At 34.9% G+C, this 22066-nt stretch overlaps 2 protein-coding genes across 2 annotated transcripts; one reads left to right on the top strand and one right to left on the bottom strand.

The window, feature by feature from the left end:
* Positions 1-2093: 2093 nt before the first annotated feature.
* Positions 2094-2681, top strand: LOC115955530. The gene has a single exon (XM_031073672.1). It carries the CDS (start codon positions 2094-2096, stop codon positions 2679-2681), a length of 588 nt encoding a protein of 195 aa, XP_030929532.1.
* A 7342-nt stretch (positions 2682-10023) lies between these two features.
* On the bottom strand, positions 10024-13820 carry LOC115955840 (heterogeneous nuclear ribonucleoprotein 1). The gene is made up of 6 exons (XM_031074208.1): positions 13632-13820; positions 13413-13453; positions 12819-12982; positions 12033-12132; positions 11771-11940; positions 10024-11454 (listed from the first exon to the last, which is right to left on the bottom strand). The coding sequence occupies exons 1-6, from the start codon at positions 13685-13687 to the stop codon at positions 10930-10932; spliced, it is 1056 nt and encodes a 351-aa protein (XP_030930068.1). The 5' UTR covers positions 13688-13820; the 3' UTR covers positions 10024-10929.
* Between the last annotated feature and the right edge of the window lie 8246 nt (positions 13821-22066).

The following is a 22066-nucleotide window of genomic DNA, read 5'->3' as shown; positions in this document are numbered from 1 at the left end:
TTAAAAATAAAACTTTATTTTGTCATTTCCTCTTCCAAGAATTTCAACATGTTCATCACTTCATATTCATCTACCTGTTATAATGGACCTAATCAAGAAAAAAACACTCCAATGACTGAAAATGTGTGTTTTTAATATACGTGTAAGTGAAAAAGTGTGTTAGTGTATTTAAAATGCTCTAAAAGTAACAGGAGGATGGCTCTGAAACAACGCTCTCTCTCCAGAGAAGAGGAGGCAGAGCCTGCCCGAAGTAACAAAAAAGTAAAGGATTTTCATCACACTGAATTCAAGGAAGGCTCTTGTGAGGGCTCTCTACCCCGAGACAGTCAAGATGTTTGGAGCCGATCTAAAAGCTCCTTTAAGGATATGCTGATAAGGGAAATTCCAGGGGCTTACGCCCAAGCTTTTGAATTTCCTAACCTTATGGACTCGGATGCTGAATCAGATGATGAGGTCTCTACTGCTGAGCTCTGAGAGGGTCTTGTAGCTATCAAGCTTTCTAGAGAAACTAAGCTCTGTATCAGAGAGCCTTGGTCGAAAGCTATCATTGTAAAGTTGGTGGGAAGAACCGTGGGCTTCAACTTCCTGCAAAACAAGCTAAACCAACTTTGGAAACCCACAGGGAGATTAGACTGTGTCGATTTAGGGAATGACTTTTTCCTAGCTCGCTTCTATTATAAGGAGGATCTTGATGTTGTTCTAAAAAGAGGCCCATGGTTTGTTGGAGATCATTTTTTATCCATTAGACCATGGGAGCCTTTCTTTACGCCCGACTCAGCGGATGTTTCTATGGTTGCTATTTGGATTAGACTGAATAGGCTTCCCATAGAACTCTACGAAGCAAGAGTCCTCAAACAGCTTGGTGAGGCTATTGGAAAAGTTTTAAGGATTGATACCCACACGGCTATGTAGGCGCGGGGTAAATATGCCAGACTTTGCGTGCAAATCGACATCAACAAACCTCTGATCAACACCATTCTCGTAGGGCGATTTGAGCAGACTGTGGTCTGCGAAGGAATTCAGAAACTCTGCTTCTCTTGTGGCCGTGTTGGCCATCGTAAAGAAGCTTGTCCTTACACAATTCGCAAGGAGGAGCAGCCGGAGGTTACGGCGGAGAAACATCATGCAGGACAGGTGGAAAATTCACGAGAGGTGCGTGAAGATGTGTTTGCAGGTGGCATGCAAGCCATGCCGAATGGTAGTGGAACGGATGAGACAGAGGGGCAGTATGGCCCTTGGATGGTAGTGTCCAGAAAGAGGCCTGGGCAAAAAGTGACAAAGAAAAGTACCTCAGTTGAAGGGACCACAAGATCAACACGGAATGGTACGCCCCCCTATGCGTAATGCTGTTGGGCGAGCTGCTACGTCAAGTTTTGGGCCTTCACCAGGGGCTTTTGCAGTTTTTATCTCTACTCGGCCCACTAATGCAGTTTAGGATGTGAATGACACGGGCTTTGGCAAGCTTTCCAACCCGAGACCGGTCTCACAAGCCCATTTGCCCCCAAAAATTAAGCCCAAGACCTCCGTGAAGAGAATGAAATTAATGGCCAGAGGAATGGGTAATTGTGGTACCCCGTTTAGTGTCGTTGCTCTCCAAATTCAGCCAAACAATTTCACTGCAGAACCCCCATCTTCTTCCAACCATGGATATGATGATCATCGTGCCTTCAACTTCATGGCCCTTGCCAAACCCGAGATGGGTAATACGTCTAAAGGGGAGGTTAGTCAAAATCCCAGGGACTTTCGGGATAAAGGTGTGGAAGCTTGTGGAAGCTTCCAGAAGTATGGAATGGTCCAATCGCCAACTGTCGAAGATGCAGAAGCTTGTCCTCCCACTCATGAAGATGAGCGTCGAGCTAAGCCTCCTGCCACTCACGGATCAAGCTTGGGTTTTGGTACCAAAGCCGTCGAGGATCGGACTACACTCAACATCTCGAGGGATGGAGATGGGTGTCTTCAAGTTCGTACTGACACTCTGGCTGAGAACGGGTCAAGCCGGCGTGATGTTGATGAAGATAAAATGGAGTTTGAGGTGGAAAGCGGGGATTAGGCCGTCGCTTGACACATGTGCTTTACCCATCTACCAGTTAGTTATGAATATCATCGCTTGGAACTGTAGGGGCTCTCTGAAGCCCAATTTTCAGAGTCACGTGCATGATCTAGTGAGGATTCATGATCCTGCGGTTTTTGTGGTCACAGAAACTAGAGTTGGTAGGGACCGCGCAAAGGAAATCACGGATAGACTTCCATTTGACGGCTCAATTCGTTCTGATGCTATTGGCTTCACTGGTGGGATCTGGCTTTTATGGAATTCAGACAGAGTGGAAATCAATGTTCTTGCCATCACTGAGCAAGAAATCCACGTAGACGTCAAGGTACGGTCCTCTAATTTTGCTTGGTTATTGTCTGCTATCTATGCTAGTCCTAGGAGTGTAGAGAGATGTGTCTTGTGGGATAATCTAATAAAAGTTGCTGATTTACATAATAAGCCATGGATCATGGCAGGAGATTTCAATGAACCTCTTTTAGAGGAGGATAAGTTTGGGGGCAGAGGGGTTAGCATTAACCAGTCTCTTCTATTTAAGGACTGTCTAGATAGGTGTAATATGCTTGATATGGGATTCTCTGGTCCAAGGTACACCTGGACCAACAAAAGGGATATCAACAAACTTAATTCTTGAAAGAATTGATCGCTTCTTCGCGAACCCTGATTGGTGCTTATCGTACCCAGAGGCTAAAGTCTCACATCTTCCTAGATGCCACTCGGATCATTATCCTATCCTCATGGAAACTCAGCCTACAAGGTCTGTCTTACTCAATCGACCGTTTAGATTCCAAAGCTTCTGGCTCTCTGATTTGTCTTTTCCTGGTATTGTTTCACATGCTTGGACCAACATTAGGAATCTAGAGGAATCCATCACCCGTTTTACTAACGAAGCAACCTCTTGGAATAAGAACCATTTTGGAAATATCCATAGCAAAAAGAGGAGAATCTTGGCAAGAATTTATGGTGTTCAACGCGCCATAGCTCTCAGTCCCAGTAATTCTCTAATCAACTTTGAGAGCCAGCTTCATAGGGAGCTCGAAATTATTCTTGACCAGGAGAGAGACTTGTGGGCTCTTAAATCAAGGATTAATTGGATGATTCAAGGGGACCGAAATACTTCATTCTATCATGTCTCAGCCTTAGCTAGAAGGAAAAGGAACCACATTGCCTCGATTAAAAATGAGGTGGGGGAGTGGATTACGGAGGCAGGGGCTGTCATGGACTATTTTAGAAAATGGTTTATTTCTCTGTATACTACCTCGCAGAGAATGGTCCATCGAAACCCTATTCTAAACCTCCAGTGGCAAGCCTAACTCTCTAATGAGGATAAGAGAGTTTTAGGAATGTTGGTCACCAAGGAGGAGATCAAGGATGCCCTCTGGTCCATGAAAGCTTATAAAGCTCCCAACCCAGATGGGTTACATACTGGTTTTTTTCAAAGGTTCTGGCTTACTGTTGGAGATTCAATAGTTGAGGAAGTCATGAAAGCTTTTGAGAAAAAGAGAGTGCCACAATATCTCAATGAAACCCATATTGTACTCATTCCTAAAATCCAAGGGCCTGAGGTCTTGGGAAATTATAGACCAATAAGTCTTTGTAACACCGTTTACAAGATTATCACTAAAGTAATTGTGGCTAGGTTAAGGCCACACCTAGAGAATCTGGTTTCTCCTTATCAAGCTGCTTTCGTCCCTGGTAGAAGAGGTGTGGATAACACTATCATAATTCAAGAGCTTATTCACTCCATTGGTAGAGTCAAGGGGAAGAAGGGGTATATGGCTATTAAAATCGACCTCGAAAAGGCATATGACAAACTTGAGTGGGGTTTATTAGGGACATGTTGACTAGATTTAACTTCCCTCCCAATCTCTCGGACCTCATCATGAGCTGCATCTCTTATGTGTCCACATCCTTATTGTTTAACGGAGGTAAACTTGAGTCATTTTGTCCTTCAAGAGGCATTAGGCAAGGTGATCCTCTCTCCCCGTACTTATTTATTCTTTGCATGGAGTTTTTAGGAGCTCTAATTGAGGATAAATGCAATTCCAAGCTTTGGGTCCCAGTTAAGGCCTTTAGAAGTGGGCTAGCTTTTTCTCACCTCTTCTTCGCAGATGATCTAATCCTGTTTGCCAGGGCTAACCCAGAAAATTGTGCCACCATTAAGGGTGTGCTTGAAGATTTTTGTGCTAGTTCGGGTCAGACTATTAGTGCAGAAAAATCTCGGGTGTATTTCTCTCCCAATATTGATCCAGATCAAAGAGAGGTGCTTGCTGATCAGCTGGGTTTTCATGCAACCTCCAACCTAGGCAAATACCTAGGTTTTCCTCTAAAACACTTGGGTTCTCGTAGGCAAGATTTTGGGTTTGTGCTTGATAGAGTTAAGAAGAAGCTTGCAGGGTGGAAAGCCAATCTTCTCTCGATGGCGGGAAGACTTGTTCTAATCCAATCCTCTTCTTCCACTATTCCAGCTCATGTCATGCAAAATGTGCTTCTGCCTAATAAGATTCTTGAAGGGATAGATAGCGTTAATAGGAACTTCTTGTGGGGTTCCACGGAAAGCACAAGAAAGATGCACCGGGTAAATTGGCATAAGGTTACCAAGCCAAAGGAGTTAGGAGGGCTTGGCTTGCAATCAGCCAAAGGTAGAAACATGGCTCTTTTGGCTAAACTTAACTGGCGTTTTCATACGGAGAGTGACTTTCAATGGGCAAGGGTTCTTAGATTGAAATACTGCACTAGATTGAGAGTGGAGTCCAGGAATGTTTCGAGGCTGCCTTGTTCTCCCACCTAGAGAAGTATGATAAAAGGAGAAGATGTGTTCCAAAATGGGGTGAAGTGGATCCCTGGGCATGACAGTAGCCTAAATTTCTGGTCGGATCGTTGGTTAAACATTGGCCCAATTAGACAACTCATTCATGGCCCCCTCCCCTGTGACATAGTTAATCTCAGAATCAAGGATGTGGCTGCCCCGTATGGCTGGGATTGGTCAGTAATCCCCTTTGAGCTTCCTGATAACTTAAAAGCTGAGATCCAAGCTATACCAACTCCTATTCTCACTAGAGGAATTGATAAAATAGCCTGGAGTCCCTCACCAAAGGGCACTTTTGATTTAAAGAGTGCTTACTGTCTTGCAATCGACCCCTTAAAGACTGAAACTTTTGCTGGAAAATGGATATGGAAGCTTAACACCCTCCCTAGAATCCAAATGTTTGTGTGGAAATGTATGCATGGTAGCATCGGAGTAAAGGAGTGTCTTTTGGGTAGAGGGATTAATCTAGACCCTACATGCCCTTTGTGTCATTTGGAAGCTGAATCCATTTCACATGCTCTCCGTGACTGCATTTGCATCAAACCTATCTGGGCTCAACTGCATCGCCAAGCTCTCACTCCTTCCTTTTTCACTCAATCTATCAGGGAATGGCTTCTTTCTAACTGCCATGACAAGACCAACTACATAGCAGACCTTCCACCTTGGAATTCCCTTTTCCTATTTGCCATTTGGATTATCTGGAAGCAAAGAAACCTGTTGGTTTTCAAAAACAAAGGCATTAACCCAAACATTGTGCAGGAGATCATTATGCAGTCCAACGAATTTGTCCACTGTGCAGGAAGATGGAAGCATCGCAGACAAGGGATTGTTAAAAGAATTTGCTGGGGAAAACCTGATATGGGGTGGCTAAAGCTCAACACGGATGGGGCTGCAAATGGTGTGCTGGGTGTAGCCGGGGGTGGAGGTGTTGTAAGGGATGAGAATGGCAACTGGGTTATAGGCTTCTCTAGGAGATTAGGGAAAGCTAGCAGTTTTTTGGCCGAGCTTTGGGCTCTTAGGGATGGCCTTCTCTTATGCCAACAACTAAATCCCCCCAAGATCATTGTGGAAATGGATACTGAATCTCTTGTAGATGCTTTTAACAATCCTAGTTATACTAATACTGTCATCTCCCCTCTCTTTGAAGACTGCAGACAGTTGATGCTACAATTACCCCATTGTCGGATCAAGCACATTTTCCGCGAAGCTAATGGGTGTGCAGATAGGCTAGCTAATATTGGCTGCTTGCAAGCTATGGATTTTATTGTGTATTCAAGTCCGCCTATGGACCTTTTATGTTTTGTTGAGGCTGATAGCCACGGTTTTTGTACAAACAGGATCTGTCCTGCAGTTTAGCTTTCTTTAATGAAGTTTCCTTTCTACCAAAAAAAAAAAAAAAAAAAAATTGCTCTAAAAGTTTCTTGAAATGGTGTGGCCCTGAATATTACCTCACGTTGTGATCCAGATGCCAATAAAGCGAACAGGCAATAAAGCAATCGAATTAGGAAAAACTAAAAAGTCCTCTTCCCAATACAATATTCTAGACGTAAAAAGTTTTCAATTCTGTATCCTCGTATTTTTATAAGTTAGGAATAGAACACTGTTTTGAGTTTTAATTTTTTACCATTAGGAATAGAACACTGTTTTGAGTTTTAATTTTTTACCATCGTTATTTCTAGGCAAAGACCATGTACGAATACAATTCCATTTGGTTCCCATCTAAGAATGACTATTTTCCTTCCATCGTCTCGGTAGTTCAAGTTACATTTACATTTTGTTTTACCAATTTTATAATTATAGAGATAAAAGGAAATTGCCTTAGTCTTATTTTCGTAATTTTTTCAAGAAGTAACAAAATATGCTTGTTACATTTTAAAGTTACATAATTAGAGATCATTGTAAACACAAAATCACAGGTTTGAAAAGCAAACTATTTAAATTGATTCATAAATATGAATTTGTACTTATGAATAAATGAGGTTTTTGTTTTATATTCTTTTTAGAGAGAATAATCCTCTAGTTCGATCTCTTTCAGTTCAAGAAGAATTATGTGTTTGAATGATTGATTTGAAAACAAAATATTTATCCACTTTTCATAGATAAAATATAAAAATAAACATTTAAAAAAATATATCTCAACCACTTTTACCAGAAAACGAAATCGAACCATCTTTACAATAAAAGTACGAAAACTTTTACGTAACTAATATTTGAAGACTTTACTTTTAAGTCACCAATAATTATCAGATATAATTATCCCAATTTGATTTTTTTGCTGAATTAATTATCCCAATTTGATTGGAGGGACTTATTTTACTTGGTGAATCCAAGTAATGTGTGACAATTTTTAATCAACCAATGTAATGTCAACTTATATTACACATGGCACCATTTGGTTTATTTTTTAGTGTTATATGTAATTATTCTAGTGACCCTTATAAATTTAATAGTGATCACTAAATTTTGATATGATCATTTGAAAATTGCTGAATTTTTTCCCTGCTTTGTAAAGTATAAATTAATTTAAAAATGATAATAATGATGTTTTGGGTGGATAATGGCGACTGTGTTATTGATGGTAGAGATTGTGGATATTGTGTATAATGAAGTCAATAGTACTGGCAAGACATGAACAATAAAGACAACAAAAAATAATCTCTTCAATCTATGTATCCACTCTTGATGATAGATCTTTATCATCTGACCAAAATACCAGTCAATTTTCAAAAATTATTGCACAATAGGAGAATTAATTTATAAGTACAGAGTATCACATGACCAGAGTATCACATGACCACACGAACCATTGGGGCAAACACGGTATCAATTGAACCTAATGGTTTTCTTCCAAATTTTGTTTTTTATTATTAAAACTAAACATTTCCTGGCAAATATTTTATTTTTCTTAAATTAATATTGAAGGAAGAGAGAAATGTTACATCGTAGAATGAAACAACTACACACATCAGATATTTAGTTTAGATGTGGTAAATTTATGTACTTGCACTAAGGGTCCGTTTAATTAAATGAGTGAAAAAACAGAAAAATGTAAAAGTGAAAGGATAGAAAATATTTAGTTTTCCCTCATATGTGTTTGGTTGGAGGGATAAAAGAGTAGGAGGGTGGAAAACGCTTTTGTTTTGTTGAAAAGAGAAGTTGGAGAATAGAAAATATAGTTTATATAAATTAACTATTATACCCTTTTTACATAATAAGTAAGAAATAAATTTATTTGTACTCATAAAATAATATAAAATTTACCAACAATTATATTTTTCAATGAAATGTGCTATATCCACAACATTTTTTGCAATACTTTCACAACAAAATTTATGAAGAAAATTGTTACTAGTTCTAATTTGAACTCACCACTAAAATTATTTTTTTACTCACCAATATTAATTAATAACAATCTATTACTTACTTAACTTATCAAAAAAAAAAATAATAATCTATTACTTAAAATTTATTGTGAAAATATTGTGATAACATTTCTCAATTAGGATTTTTTATTCTTTATATTATTTCTCCTTTCTCTCGTTTCATTTCATCCACACTTTTTTTTTTCTTGTTTTTCTCCTCCACACATGTTGTCCTTATCTCTATGCCTCCCTTCTTTTCTTTTTCTCCCTCATTCAAGAACGTTCCAACACTATACTGGTAGCTCTCATTCTCTCTATTTTTTTTTCTCTAGCTCTCGCTATCTGTTTTTTTTTTTTTTTTTTTTACATGATTCCAGAACATTCATCCCCAACGCAGTCCAAATGGGTCACATAACTTCTGTCTTTTGTCTTCTATTTTTTCCCTTTTTTTTTTTTGGCTTTTATTGTTATGATTTGACTAATTTTAAAATTGTGTTTTTGAGTTTGTATTCTGATAATCTGATTATGCTTGAGTTTAGAAATGTTTGAGAGAAAGATTGTTTTGTTTGTAACCATTGTGTTTGTAGCTGTGAGAGGAGAGAGAAACAAGGTATTTGTGTAAAAATGTTGTGACCCCACTTTTCACTCCTGCTTTTCCTCCCGATTTGGGAGGATCAAAAATGTGGACCCGAGAGAGAACTTTCTCCCAGGTTTTCTGTCTTCCCCATTTTCCTTCCCCAACCAAATAGTGGAATATAGTGTTTTCTACCCTATTTTCCTCCCTCTATTTTCCATCCTTCCTGTTTTCACCCCAACCAAACACAGCCTAAAAGTGAGGTAGAAATTATGCCTGGACCTTAATAATTCTAACATCCCACTCAAACTCAAAATTACAAATCTAAGACTAGTTAACTTGGTCATTTCTTCTTAAAAATTGGCGTCTAAAATTGTCAAGCACTCCATAAAGACTAAAATCGATTACTTTTTTAGGGAGCTAGAAGTGATCCTTTCAAGTTTGTGTGAGTAAAAGCAACCGCTTTAAACACAAATAAATCACTCATGAACTAAAATTTGGAAACCAACAATATATTTTGACCCTTCATATAAAGATTGAGTAATTCCCAAACTAAAGGTGAACTTTGAACACCTTAGGCAAAAGAAAACTACTAAATCTTATCTATAAAATTAATCCTCTCCATCAAATTCAAGATTTAGAAAGAACACTGCAAATTTAAAAACATGAAAACCAGTAAAAATCGACAATGCAAGAATAGAATGATAATGCTAGCCATGTTCACCTTATTTTCATTGTCTATCAATTTGTTTTGTGGCTCTATGCCACATGAAATTTAACAGCTTCTTTGCACAATGATGAAAGTGAATAAATTAGTGTCATAAGTATTGGGCTGATCAATAAATTACAATAATTCCATGTGCTATCAGACCATTGTTTCTCATTCAATTTATACAAAATGGAGGTTAATATACTAAAATTAGAGTAAAACTTAGGTTTCAAATGCTTCCAAATTGAAAACAACTATATTGTTAGTCATTAACACAACAAAACTGATGTTATCTTTTTCAAAGGCCATCAAATTCGATAATGAATAAAGTGATTCATTGGTAAATGCAATCACATGGTTAAATTTAATAGAAAACCTAAAGTGCAGCATGTAAGAACAATACATAAGTTTTGCCCTTAAAATTACAGATAAAAAAATAACCAATAGTTGTGTTTAGTGTAATCATCCCCTTCTCAGCTAGCAAACACCAAAGTATTTTACATGAGCAGAAAATAACTTTGCTTTATGTAAAAAAAAAAAATCAACAACAACAACACATTTCCAAGTCACATTTGGAGTCCCCACTTAAATGGTGTAGAGTAAAGTATTTTACCCATATGGTTAACTTACATAAAAGTTGTCTAATTGACACTGCTGTTGAGCGCATAACCAACAATTGAAGACATTAGATCTGCAATCTGCACGTATAATGGGTGTCCCCACAGAGTTTTGGTTTGAACTGTATTACACAAATGGGATTCTAACACATGCCTGTTTTGCTAATACAAGGGCAACACCTAACTGCTCTACCCACCAACAGCACACTTAATTGAATAAAGAACAATAATCGCACAACACAACTCAAATACAATCTTAGTTTATGACAAACAGCAACTACTCACTGCATCTAATCTCTGCCTATGCCAGAACAAGATCCTGGTAAAGCCAAACTAAGCCATAAAGAGGGACATTTCTAACTACTTAAAACACTCTAAAGATCCAAATGCTAAAGTAAATTAACAGGCTAGGCAAATATTAAAACACAATGAACACCTATCTAGATCAAACTAAAGCAGATGATAACAAACACTGCATAAGTAAGCTATAGTCTAATAGTCTACATAACATGCTAAAATGAAATTAAACTAAAATATGACAGCCATAGTAGACACCAAGCACTACTCTGAAGCAATCTATAAGTTTGTCTAAACCATACAATAGAAGAAAGTCTAATAAAAACTCTTCCAATCCTTCAAAGCTTCCCCACTAGTTGTAATAGCCTTTAGTAGTTGTGAGAAAGTGCCTATGAATGCAGGAGAAACAAAACTAGAGGAGCCTGTGTGAAACTTCTAGGGCAAGGATTAAGCAACTGCATGAAAACCTCTCCATTTCTACGTCGCATAGGGAAGATACTAGTGCCTTTCAATTCTACCTCGCATAGGGATGGTAGCGACTAGTGCCACTATAGCCTCCCCTTCCATACAGCCCACCTGCTCCACCATAACTAGCGCCAGGCCCGGAGTCATAACCAGCACCATAGCCTGAACTTCCATAACTTCCATAGCCTTCACTCCCTCGACCATATCCACCTAAACCACTTCCATAACTGCCACCAAAACCGCCACCATAAGGTGCAAAGCGACTAGAATAACCAAGTGAAGATTCACTACGGTAGCCACCTAAGCTACTGGCTCCAAAACCCCCATAACCACCACCATATTCGCCACTACCACTGCCATAACCATATCCACCACCACCACCACCACCAAGCCTACTGCCAAGACCTCCTGGAGTCCTATAGGGACCTGGACCAAACCCTCCATCAAAACCTCCATAAGAACTGCCAAAACCACCAAAGCCATCATTGAAAGAACGAGACCTAGAGTTGCTACCATATGCTGGAGCAGGTGGTGGGTTTGAGGCTTTCTTTGGTTCAGCTTTCTTGATCTCCACCTACAACAAAGCAACTTAGTTAACCTAGGTACTGCTGCATAAACTAAACTGATAGCCCTTTCCTGAGAAGATCTATACCTGTAACAACCTCCATCTAAAATTAGTAACAAATGACTACAATAGTTTCTCTGATAGAAAATAAAATTAGAAGCAAATTACTAAAATGGTCTTTGATTAAATACCTCAAAACAGAGGACATTATTACCCTTAAAATGTAAGTCACTAGTATAAATGGAGAATGCAATGATGCATGCTCCATGATAAAGAGGAATTGGTTTACATGCTGATTTCTTTGTGCACACTTAAACAAGCTCACCTGGGTACCCGCCATATCAATCATATTTCCCTTTGTTAACATTTCATCTACAACTTCATCATTGTCAAAAATAACGAATCCAAAACCTCGGGAACGATGAGTTTCATGATCACGTATGATCTGATGTTCCACCACCTTCCCATACTTGGAAAAGAAATTCTTCAACTCATCTGAAGACAAAACACCAAATGCATCAAACTTCAAAACAAGTAGACAACAATCCCAAACAAGACAAAAAACAACATAACTTAAAAAGCCCTACCTTCAGTGACTGATGATGGAATCCCACCAACAAATATCTTCTTTGTTTTGAAATCCTTTGACTGCCCTTGGCCTTTGGGAATGGTCCTCTTTATCTCAACCTGCTCCAAATTAACTTGATTAGTGAAACTCAAATTTTCTTATAAAAATCTACACATCATATCCCATACAAGCGAGTCAGACATCATGTATGGCATACAGACTAGTGTTTACATAAGTTATATTATAGACAATAAATTCCAAGATCCAGTTTATAGAGGACTAACACCATCTCTTTAACACTATATAAAATGATGCATAGAATACAGGAGGTAATTTTCTTTTAAGAGAGAGAAAGGAGGTAAGAATTTAAGTTATCTGTGTTGTGCATTGAAGTATCATGAAATCTACATATTTCCATGCAACAAATGAAAATGTCCAGCATGTTACCACCTAATACAGTTAATAAATAGGAGTTTAGCAGATCAGATATATAACTAATACCAAATGCCCAGCTGTTTGCGGTTTCTAAGGAATCAGGCAAGATATAAGATGAGACTCTGAATTTTTTGAATGACAAATACTTTTGAATCCACCAAATTATTTAGCATCCTAAAACTTTGAACCTGACCTCAGTTGAGCTAAAAGACCAATCTAAGGGACAATTAAGTGCAAATTTTCTGCAAATTAAAAAAATCATAATATGGTATTTTCTTTTACAAAGAAACAATGATTGGTTCTATATGTTCACTAAGAGAATTAACTGCAGAGCTTGAATGGAAGAAACGAATTACAGCGACCCTATTACCTGTTTGCCATTGATGATATGGGTGTCTTCAATGACCTTGTCAACTACTGAAGGATCAGCATAAGTGACGAACCCAAAACCCCTAGGCTGATTAGTATACCGATCTCTCATTATCACTGCATCTGTTATTTCTCCGTATTTCTCAAAGTAACTCCTAAACGCCCCTAATAGCTCCAAAGACACAGCCAACACAAGGCATAATAGAACAGAACACATCAGCAATAGGATTACATTCACAAACAAAATTCCCAGCTAAATTAAGTGCTACCCACATCTAAGCCATTCAACACAACTGTAACCCAATTGAAGCAATTCAAACAGACTAACCAAGAGAAGCAAAACTTCTGAATCAACTAACATATAAAGCATAGATTTCCATAGCAAATCTATGATTCAGTTATATGTGCATTCAAATATTTAAGTAAACTAAAGAAATCAGCCAATTGATGCAACTTAATCCTCAACACAAGTAAAAAGGTATAAACTTTTTGATAATACAAGCATAATATATATAGAACCAACTTTAAAACTGAACTTTTTACAATTGAAAATTTCCCCCAGAAACAAAAAAATCCATAAAAGCCTTAGGCTTACCAAAGCTTGTCTCTTTGTGCAATCCTCCAATGAAGATCTTCCTGCGTTTCACCAAAAAACAAACGAATATCACAAAAAGTTGGAGAAACCCCACAAAAAACAGATCAAAACCCAGATAGGAAATCAGAAAAAGATCCAAAATTTGGCATCAAGCTTCCATTTTTCCCATCGATTTTCTCGGGAACCAAACAGCAAATCAAGAGAGAGAAAGATACGAACCCGGGGCTGGCACCATCGCCAGAGTGTGAGTTATCGGCCCTGGATTTCGAACCCATAGCAGTTTGATTCGTTGGATTTTCCTGAGAAAATTTGTGAGGGATTTGGATTTTGATTTTGACTTGAGATTGGGTTTTGGTTTTAAGAGAGAGAGAGAGAGAGAGAGAGAGAGATGGTTAGGGTTTTTGAAGGAAACGTGAGTGGAGAATATAAAAAGATGATTTTTATTGTGAAATGTCTATTTTGACCCTGAATTGAAGAGAAAGTACAAGTAGCTATGCTGTCCCACCGACTTTTATTTTACATTTTTACCCCCAAAGTGAAGAGCAAAAACCAGCTTACCTACCTTTTTTCTTTTCTTTTTTCTTTTTTTTTTTGAGTTTTTTTTTTTTAGAATGTTCTTGTGTCCAAGTTGTATTTGTTTTCCTATAATTCAACAGTTTAGAGGGATTTAAATATGGAAATTTCTAACGGATGTGATGGTTACCAAAGGTGAAACATATCAACAAAAAATAACTAACCCATTAATAATTGAAAGATATGTGTTAGTAGGTAATTATTTTTACACATATATCTCTCGTTTATTAAATTTTGATACGAATAACGTGGTATCATTTGATATAAAATACTTTTTCATTTGTAGAACTTATTTACTAAATACAGTATATATCTACTCACAAAAATTTTTTACTAAGAATGATAACAAATGTCGTCATCTCCCAACAATAAACAACTGAAGTTTGATAAAACATTGTCATAATATTTAAATTTTCGCAATAAATGATGATATATACTACAATTGAAACTCCTCATCAAATTAAATACCTACAACCATTTGCAATGAATATTTTGTTATTCATACTTCCTTCTTTATCATTTTATTTTATGAGGCTAACTACGATGCTTAACTTACTTAATTTTTAATGAACACCTTTTTAAGAAAGAAAACAAATAAAAAAAGAACAAAATAACAAAAAACATATGTCATTGAAGTTTATATTAGATAAAATTATATATTCAGAAAATTTAAACCACTAATAAATTAGTATTCTCTAGGTAACAAATAGAATATCATACATCACTGTTTTTACTTTCTAAATATGACTAACACATAAAACTCAAAATACATGAAGAAAATTTTTGGGACATTAAAATTTCGTGAGGCATTTTAGATATTGCACAATAAAATATTCTAAGAATCATAAGATTTTGTTGAGGTTTAACTAAGAGAGTAACAGTAGGGACTATATACTTGCCTACAAAATATAAAAGAGGAAATTATTCAACTTTAAACTTGGGGGATAAAACTACCTCAAAAAAAATGGGAGTAAAGTACCTTTTTCCATAATTCTTTTTTGTTAGTAAAACTATGTGTTTTATACTTTAACAATGTGTTAAAATAAAATAAAGTCAACCCAAGAAAACTGTCCGTAAAACTATGAATTTTGGCTTAACAAATTGGTGTTAAAAAAAAAATTTCGGGAACACAGTAAGTTTCCATTTGGGATTTGCTTATTTTACTGAAATTGAAATTTTTTTGTTAAAAGTACTGTAGATAAAAATAAAAGTTAGCTAAAATAGTATAGTGAGACTCATAAATAGTATCAAGAAGTACAGTGAGACTCATGAATAGTAGCAAAAATAAGCAGAAAAATAAGTTGGCAAATAATCCATGAATAGAAAAATAATTGTTGTCACAAAATTTTCTAATCCCTGCCAATTGTTTTAGCTAAATGTCACAATATTTTCTCAATACCTTTGTTTTAGCTATGGTAGACGCTGGTATGATTTTTTATAATTTTATTTCAGAGTAATGCTACATCCACAATATTTTCACAATAAATTCTAAATGATAAATTGTTATTGGTTTTTAATTGGAACAACTACTTTAAACTATACATTAAAGAAACAACAAATAAAAAACCAACAAAAGAAAACTGTGTGTGAAATAATGAATTTTTGCTCACCAAATTTCACTAAACCAAAAAAAAGTCTAAGAACACAATAAAATGTCACAATATTTTTACAATACCTTTATTTTTAGCTGTGGTAAGTTTCGGTCTTATATATTATTATCTATTTCATAGAAATTTTATCTCCATAATATTTTCATAACAAATTCTAGATGGTAAGTTGCTACTGATTTTAAATGGACCCACGACTGATATCATTTTTTTGTCCATCAATAGTAGCTTACCTATGATTTGTTGTGAAATTAATGTAAAAATGTTGTGGACTTAGTATTTTTTTATTTGATCTATAAGAAACTAAGATCTCAACAAATATGAAAATATTGTGATAATAACAAGTGTTACAACATTTTTATAAAATATTTATTTTAAGTTATAGTTGGTCACAGTCTCATATTTTATTATTTTATTTTAACTTATAAGAAATTGGCACCTCAATAATTGTGAAGTTTATTGTGTCAGTATAACAATATATATGACAACTCATATAAAATATATATATTTTTTTTAAAAAGAGCACAAACCGATGACTTGAAAAAAAAAAAAAAAAAATGTCAATGAAGTGATGAACAGTACATATTGAACAAACTAAAAAGTATAGTAACTTTTACACATTCACAATACAAGTGTTACAACATTTTCACAAAACATTTATTTTCAGCCATGGTTGGTCACAGTCTCCTATTTTATTATTTTATTTCAACCTATAAGAAATTGGCACCTTAATAATTGTGAAAATATTGTAAAATTTATTGTGTCAGTGTAATAATATATATGCTAACTCATATAAATATTAAAAAAAAAAAAAGGCACAAACTGATGACTGGGGGAAAAAAAATCTATAGCTACTATAGCTACAGTGTCAATTGTACAAACCAAAAGACACAGTAGCCACTATAGCTACACGCATTCGCGTTTTATATATATATTTTTTGCTAAACTTCAATTTCATTAAACACTAACAAAAGAGCACGATGAGGAATCTTCCATACAAACCGACATAAGAGTGGGAGGAAGATTACTCTTATTGAAACAAAACTTCTAGTAGGAGTTCAACGCAATTCTAGCAGCTGAATGCGCAGATGTGTTGTTGTTTCTCCTAATCCAGTGAAACTTACAAGAAACAAAACTAGAACTTAAGCTACAGATGTTGTTAATAATAGTGCAAATGTTCCAATCTGGTATATGGTCCAGCACTTTATATATGTATATATATAGTTTGAGTGGCACGTGCAAAGCATGTGTTGTACATTAGGTGAGAAATTTAAGATAAAGTTTCTATTTAAAGAAGTATGAAACCATGTACTAAAAAATGCATGTCGTATAATGCTAATATCATTTGTACGGCACCGGGCCTTTAGAGCCATTTGGGCCTTAGACCTAAGCTGTATGGTATGTCCCACGGTTCCTGACACCCAAGTCAGAGACTGGGCTTAAGGCCCACTTGGGCCATGGGAGCAAATCCTGCAGTATCATGTTTGGCCCAAAACCTGTTGGGCCGGTCGTTGAAATATGTACTTGTCAGTTCGTGGCCAGGAAGTTACCCGATGCGTCCCATATCCTATGCGCATAAATGCCCGGGAAGGCCTTATCCTGGATGCTCGGCGACTCCTCGGCAAATTCCGCCGCCGAACATCACCCCTTCCTTGAAGTAGGAACCAGTTCCAATGCCACTCACACCATACTCCCAACTAAATATCCACTTAGCGATAACAATATTGGACCCCTATTCCTACTAACCTTGAGAGTAATCATAATTTTCCCACTAATTTTGGACTATAAATAGATGAGGCTAAGGAAATGAAAGGGGTTGTTGAAAGTCTGAAAGGAGAGTCTCGAATCTAGATTAGTAAACTACAAAGAGTGACAAGAAAGGAGTCCAGAGGTTATAGAAATATTGCTGGGTCTCTAAGTTAAAATCACCCAAAGTAGGAAATCCAAAACCCACATTATAAATATATTGTGAGCCCAAGAGCAAGACAAGTCTATTAAACTCGTTTAAGGTGCGCACATCATTCATATAGGAATGCTGATTACACACAAACTTAATATAGTTATTTAACATATGAATATCTATTTTACTATAATAGTTTCTTAGAACCTATTTGCTAAATGCAATATCCACTCACTAAAAATATTTTAAGAATGATACAAATGAGTTATCAAAAAAAGAATGATAACAAATATCATCTTCCAACAATAAGCAACTAAAGTTTTGCTAAGACATTGTTACAATATTTAAATTTTTGTAATAAATAAGACCATATGTAATTAAAACTCTTCATCAAATACCTACAACCATCCACAACAAATATTTGTATTCATACTTCATTCTTTATCGTATTACTACATTTTATGTGTCTAGCTATAATGTTTAGCTTATTTAGTTTTTATTAAACACCTTTTAAGCAAGAAAATAATTTTTTTAAAAAGAACAAGATAACAAAAGGCATATGTGTCATTGAATTATATAAAATTATAGGTTTGGAAGATTAAAACCTACTGAATCTTCTACCTTAGTAGTTGTGAAAATATTGTGACAACAACAAAATGTCATAAAATTTTCACAATACAATTATTTTCAGTTGTAATGGGTCCTGGTCTAATAATTTTTTGTTTTATTTTATTTTGACCTATAAAGAACTTACACCTTAGCAGTTGTGAAAATATTGTAAAAACAACAAAATGTCATATTTTCACAATAATTTAAGTTGTGATGGCTCATGGTATGATATTATATTATATTTTATTTTGATTTATAAGCTACTCACACCTCAGCAGTTGTGAAAATAACAAAACCAACATCAACTCTCTTTCTTCGTCATTGAAAAATGCAAAGAAATAATAGAAACTAAATTGCACAACAATAGTGCTTGTGTATATTTACATAAGTATTATAGTTTAAATGTATTTTACACAATAGATGTATAAGCTGATGTGGGCGTTTTTGGAATTGGTTGGGCAAAATTTGGCTCTTTAGCCATTTTGCATGAGCTGAAATGAGTGTCTTAAGAAACTTACACCTTAGCAGTTGCAAAAATATTATAACATCAACAAAATGTTACATTTTAACAATACTTTTATTTTAAGTTGGGGTACGTCCTTGTATGATATTTCATATTTTATTTATTTATTTTTATCTATTTGCAACTGACGCCTTAAAAATTGTAAAAATATTATGATAACACCAAAAATGTTATAACATTTTCACAATAATTTATTTTCAATTGTGGTTGGTTTCGGTTTGATAGTTTATTATTTTATTTTGTCTTATAAAGAATTGACACCTCATCAATTATGAATATATTATGACATTTTGTTGTGTAGGTAACAAAAACAATATATTAACACGTATAAATATTTTAAAAAATAAAAACAGAAATAAGCTCAAAGCATGATTTACACAACTACATATAGATGTTAAAACCTTCTCAAAAAAAAAAAAAAAAAATATATATATATATATATATATATATAGATGTTAAAAAAGGAAAACGGAAAAAGGAAAAATAAAAAGAGGCCCAAGCTTGCAGGCCCAGCACACATGAAACACCTCTGCATTAACTATCAAGTTTTGTTTTGGTCTTACGGTGAAACACGCACTGTTATGCTCACAAAGAGACAAAAATTGCCTAAACCAAAGTAATTGTAGAAATAGCTATAGACACTTTTTATATAGTTAGTAGATGTTATTTTAGTTCCACTCATGTAGTTTCTCAAAAAAAAAAAGTTCCACTCATGTACGAAATGTAAGTTCATGTTTATTAACTATTTTTTTTTTCAAAAACTTCTTACTAAGAATGAAAATAAATAAAAGTTTTTTTTTCTCAAAATTAGAAATATGTTTGGCTAATTGGGAAAAAAAGTAGAATAAAAAAATTGTGAACTCATATTCGTTCACATTCTATCAAAAGCTTGACATGCATCTTTCTTACTTTTACATCTCTATTACATCCAAATCAATTTGTTATTAATTCGATATCACCATGAAAGAGACCAATTCAAGAAATCATTGGGCCTCCTCCAAACTTGAAGTCACTTGTGACTTTGAATTCTCACATAAACACATAAAAAACACCACCCAATAACGCATAGAAAACACCATAATTTTAAAAAATATTTTTAGAAATTTTTTATGGAAAAAAAAATTAAATTTTTTACAACTTCTTATATTTTCCCATGAAAGTACGTAACGTCGAAACTTTCATAAAATTGTTTATTAATAATTGCCATAAAGACATCCATTAATAGGACCCTTGAAAAAAACATCTTGGCTCGATTCCACTACACATGGACCTTAATTCGCTCGAGTCAACTTAGTTCTATCTCCTTAGGTGCCACCTAAGTTGACTCAGTAACTTCGTCATACTATTATGCCAATCAAACTATGTTGCTTTTGAACTAGTAAAATCCTAGATCAAAGTTGGACTTCCAAACCATTGAGTTGGTCATTGCAAATTTATGCATGTTGAGATGATTCAAGGGAAATGAAATGGTGTGGTGACTTCCACTACCATAAGTAACGTTCTCCTGGAAGGTACACCAAACAAGCCTAGATGCGTTGTAGGCGAGCGGTGGTTGATGGAGAAACAAATGGTGGAGGAGTGAGAAGACAAGGTATAGAGGTTGATGCAACTGGGAGAGGCTAGATGATGTTGGTGATGGTGGCGGTGGTGGTGATGGTGGTTCTATTAGTTTCTTGAATGCTAGCCTCTCAACATGTTAATAAATCAATAGTTGGAACTTGGAAGAGAGAGGTATAAACCCTAAACTTTTAAGGTATAAACACAAGGAAGTACTACTTGGTTAGTTACGGACCTTTTTGACCTTTTGCCTCCCATTAATTTGTAAATGACGCATTATTTTTAGCCTTTCTAAACATATTCATCAATATTGTTGTAAACAACGTAAAATCTTTGCTTAATCAAAGAAAGAAAAAGGAAAAATCTCTTTGCTAGCCCTGCTTGCTAATAATTCCCAAATGTTCTCAATTGTGTTGGTTCCATAGACATGAAATACTGTGAGGGTGTAAACCACATATAGATTATTTCTAAACGAACAATGACATAATGGCTTTGAGGCTTTTGACAATTTGGTGTCACTCACTCAGCAAACTTTTCACAAATGGAACTGTGCCGTTTGGAAAGGTTGTTTCCCTCTCTACAGATATAACCTATCAAAAGACTTGAAATTTTTTGTTAGAGAAACTATTTGCGATAAAATTTTATTTCTTTATCTTTATAAGTAATTAATAATAAGCTATCATATTTTTTCTATTTGTCAAATTCGTAGTCAAACTTTGTCTAAATTCAAATGATTATGATGGATTTTGGGTTAAGTTGGAGTGTTCCTGAGGATTTGTCAAAGTTTAAAAGTAGGCATTAATTTAAGTAAACTCCATACGGACTAGTTATACTTTGTTTAAAATAAAAAAGTTTTTTTAAAAAAAAAAAAAAATACTACTTTGTCTTTCTTTCATACTTTTTATTGAATAATTTTAGTTACATTGATTTAAAGAAAATAACTAAAATTTATTCTTTGTTGAAGTACTATAAACTTATTTGATTTAGTTGGTTATTTATAAATTTCTATTTCTTTTACAAACTTGGATTTTGCGAGTGTAAATTAGTTAAAGAAACCAAATATTTAAATTTAATTATTTTCTTAAACTGTAATATTATGATATATGATTTTTAGATATGAATAAATAATAATAAAAAAAGATATATTACCACCTTCGAAGCTTTTCATTCAATTATTGGATTGGATTTGAGGCCAAAATGGGAAAATGTCCATTTTTGGAAATTTTTTTTTAGCAAAATGTTCATATTTTGAAACTATCTAGTAAAATGTCCTTGTTTTTTAGACTTGATATTAACAAAATCGAGTTACAGATGGAACTTGACATTAGCAATGTCGAGTTCTATGCATATTTTGTCATTTAATTTTTTTTGAAAATTTAAGTGGAACTTGATATTGTTAATGTCAAGTTTTACTTAAAAAAACACATAGAACTCGATTTTGAGGATATCGAGTTTTACACATAACTCGATTTTGTTAAAATCAAATTTCAAAACAGGGGCATTTTACTAAATAATTTGAAAAGAGTGACAAATTGATAAATTGTTTTCTAAAAAGGGGCATTTACCCATTTTGGCTTAGATTTGATGCATATTTCACCTCTTTGTCTCTCGCTCTGGTGTGGTTTTTGGGTTCTTTGTTTTCATTTCATAACTTAGACGAAAATGATGACGTGTGTGTTTGGCCATTGGAAGGCGGTTGTGGGAAAAAAAAAAAAAAAAAAAAAGCAAAACAACAACAACAACGGGTTTTAGTTTTTAGGGTTTGAGAGATGGATGGCTAGCATTATATATATATATATATATATATATTTGATACAAGATAAAATTTCTACTTTAACCTAATCTAAGTGTATAGGTGTATGAAGCTTCCTCTTGGAGACTTAAA

This window comes from Quercus lobata, chromosome 8 (genome assembly GCF_001633185.2).
Source record: "Quercus lobata isolate SW786 chromosome 8, ValleyOak3.0 Primary Assembly, whole genome shotgun sequence".
NCBI lineage: Eukaryota > Viridiplantae > Streptophyta > Magnoliopsida > Fagales > Fagaceae > Quercus > Quercus lobata.
This window is presented reverse-complemented; position numbering and strand designations above follow the sequence as displayed.

Coding starts and splice junctions, on each gene's coding strand:
- LOC115955840 (XM_031074208.1), bottom strand. CDS start 13,687: ATGGGTTCGAAATCCAGGGCCGATAACTCACACTCTGGCGATGGTGCC. Junction 12,983..13,412: donor GCACAAAGAGACAAGCTTTG/GTAAGCCTAAGG, acceptor TGGAGCTATTAG/GGGCGTTTAGGAGTTACTTT. Junction 12,133..12,818: donor ATATCATCAATGGCAAACAG/GTAATAGGGTCG, acceptor AATTTGGAGCAG/GTTGAGATAAAGAGGACCAT.
- LOC115955530 (XM_031073672.1), top strand. CDS start 2,094: ATGAATATCATCGCTTGGAACTGTAGGGGCTCTCTGAAGCCCAATTTT.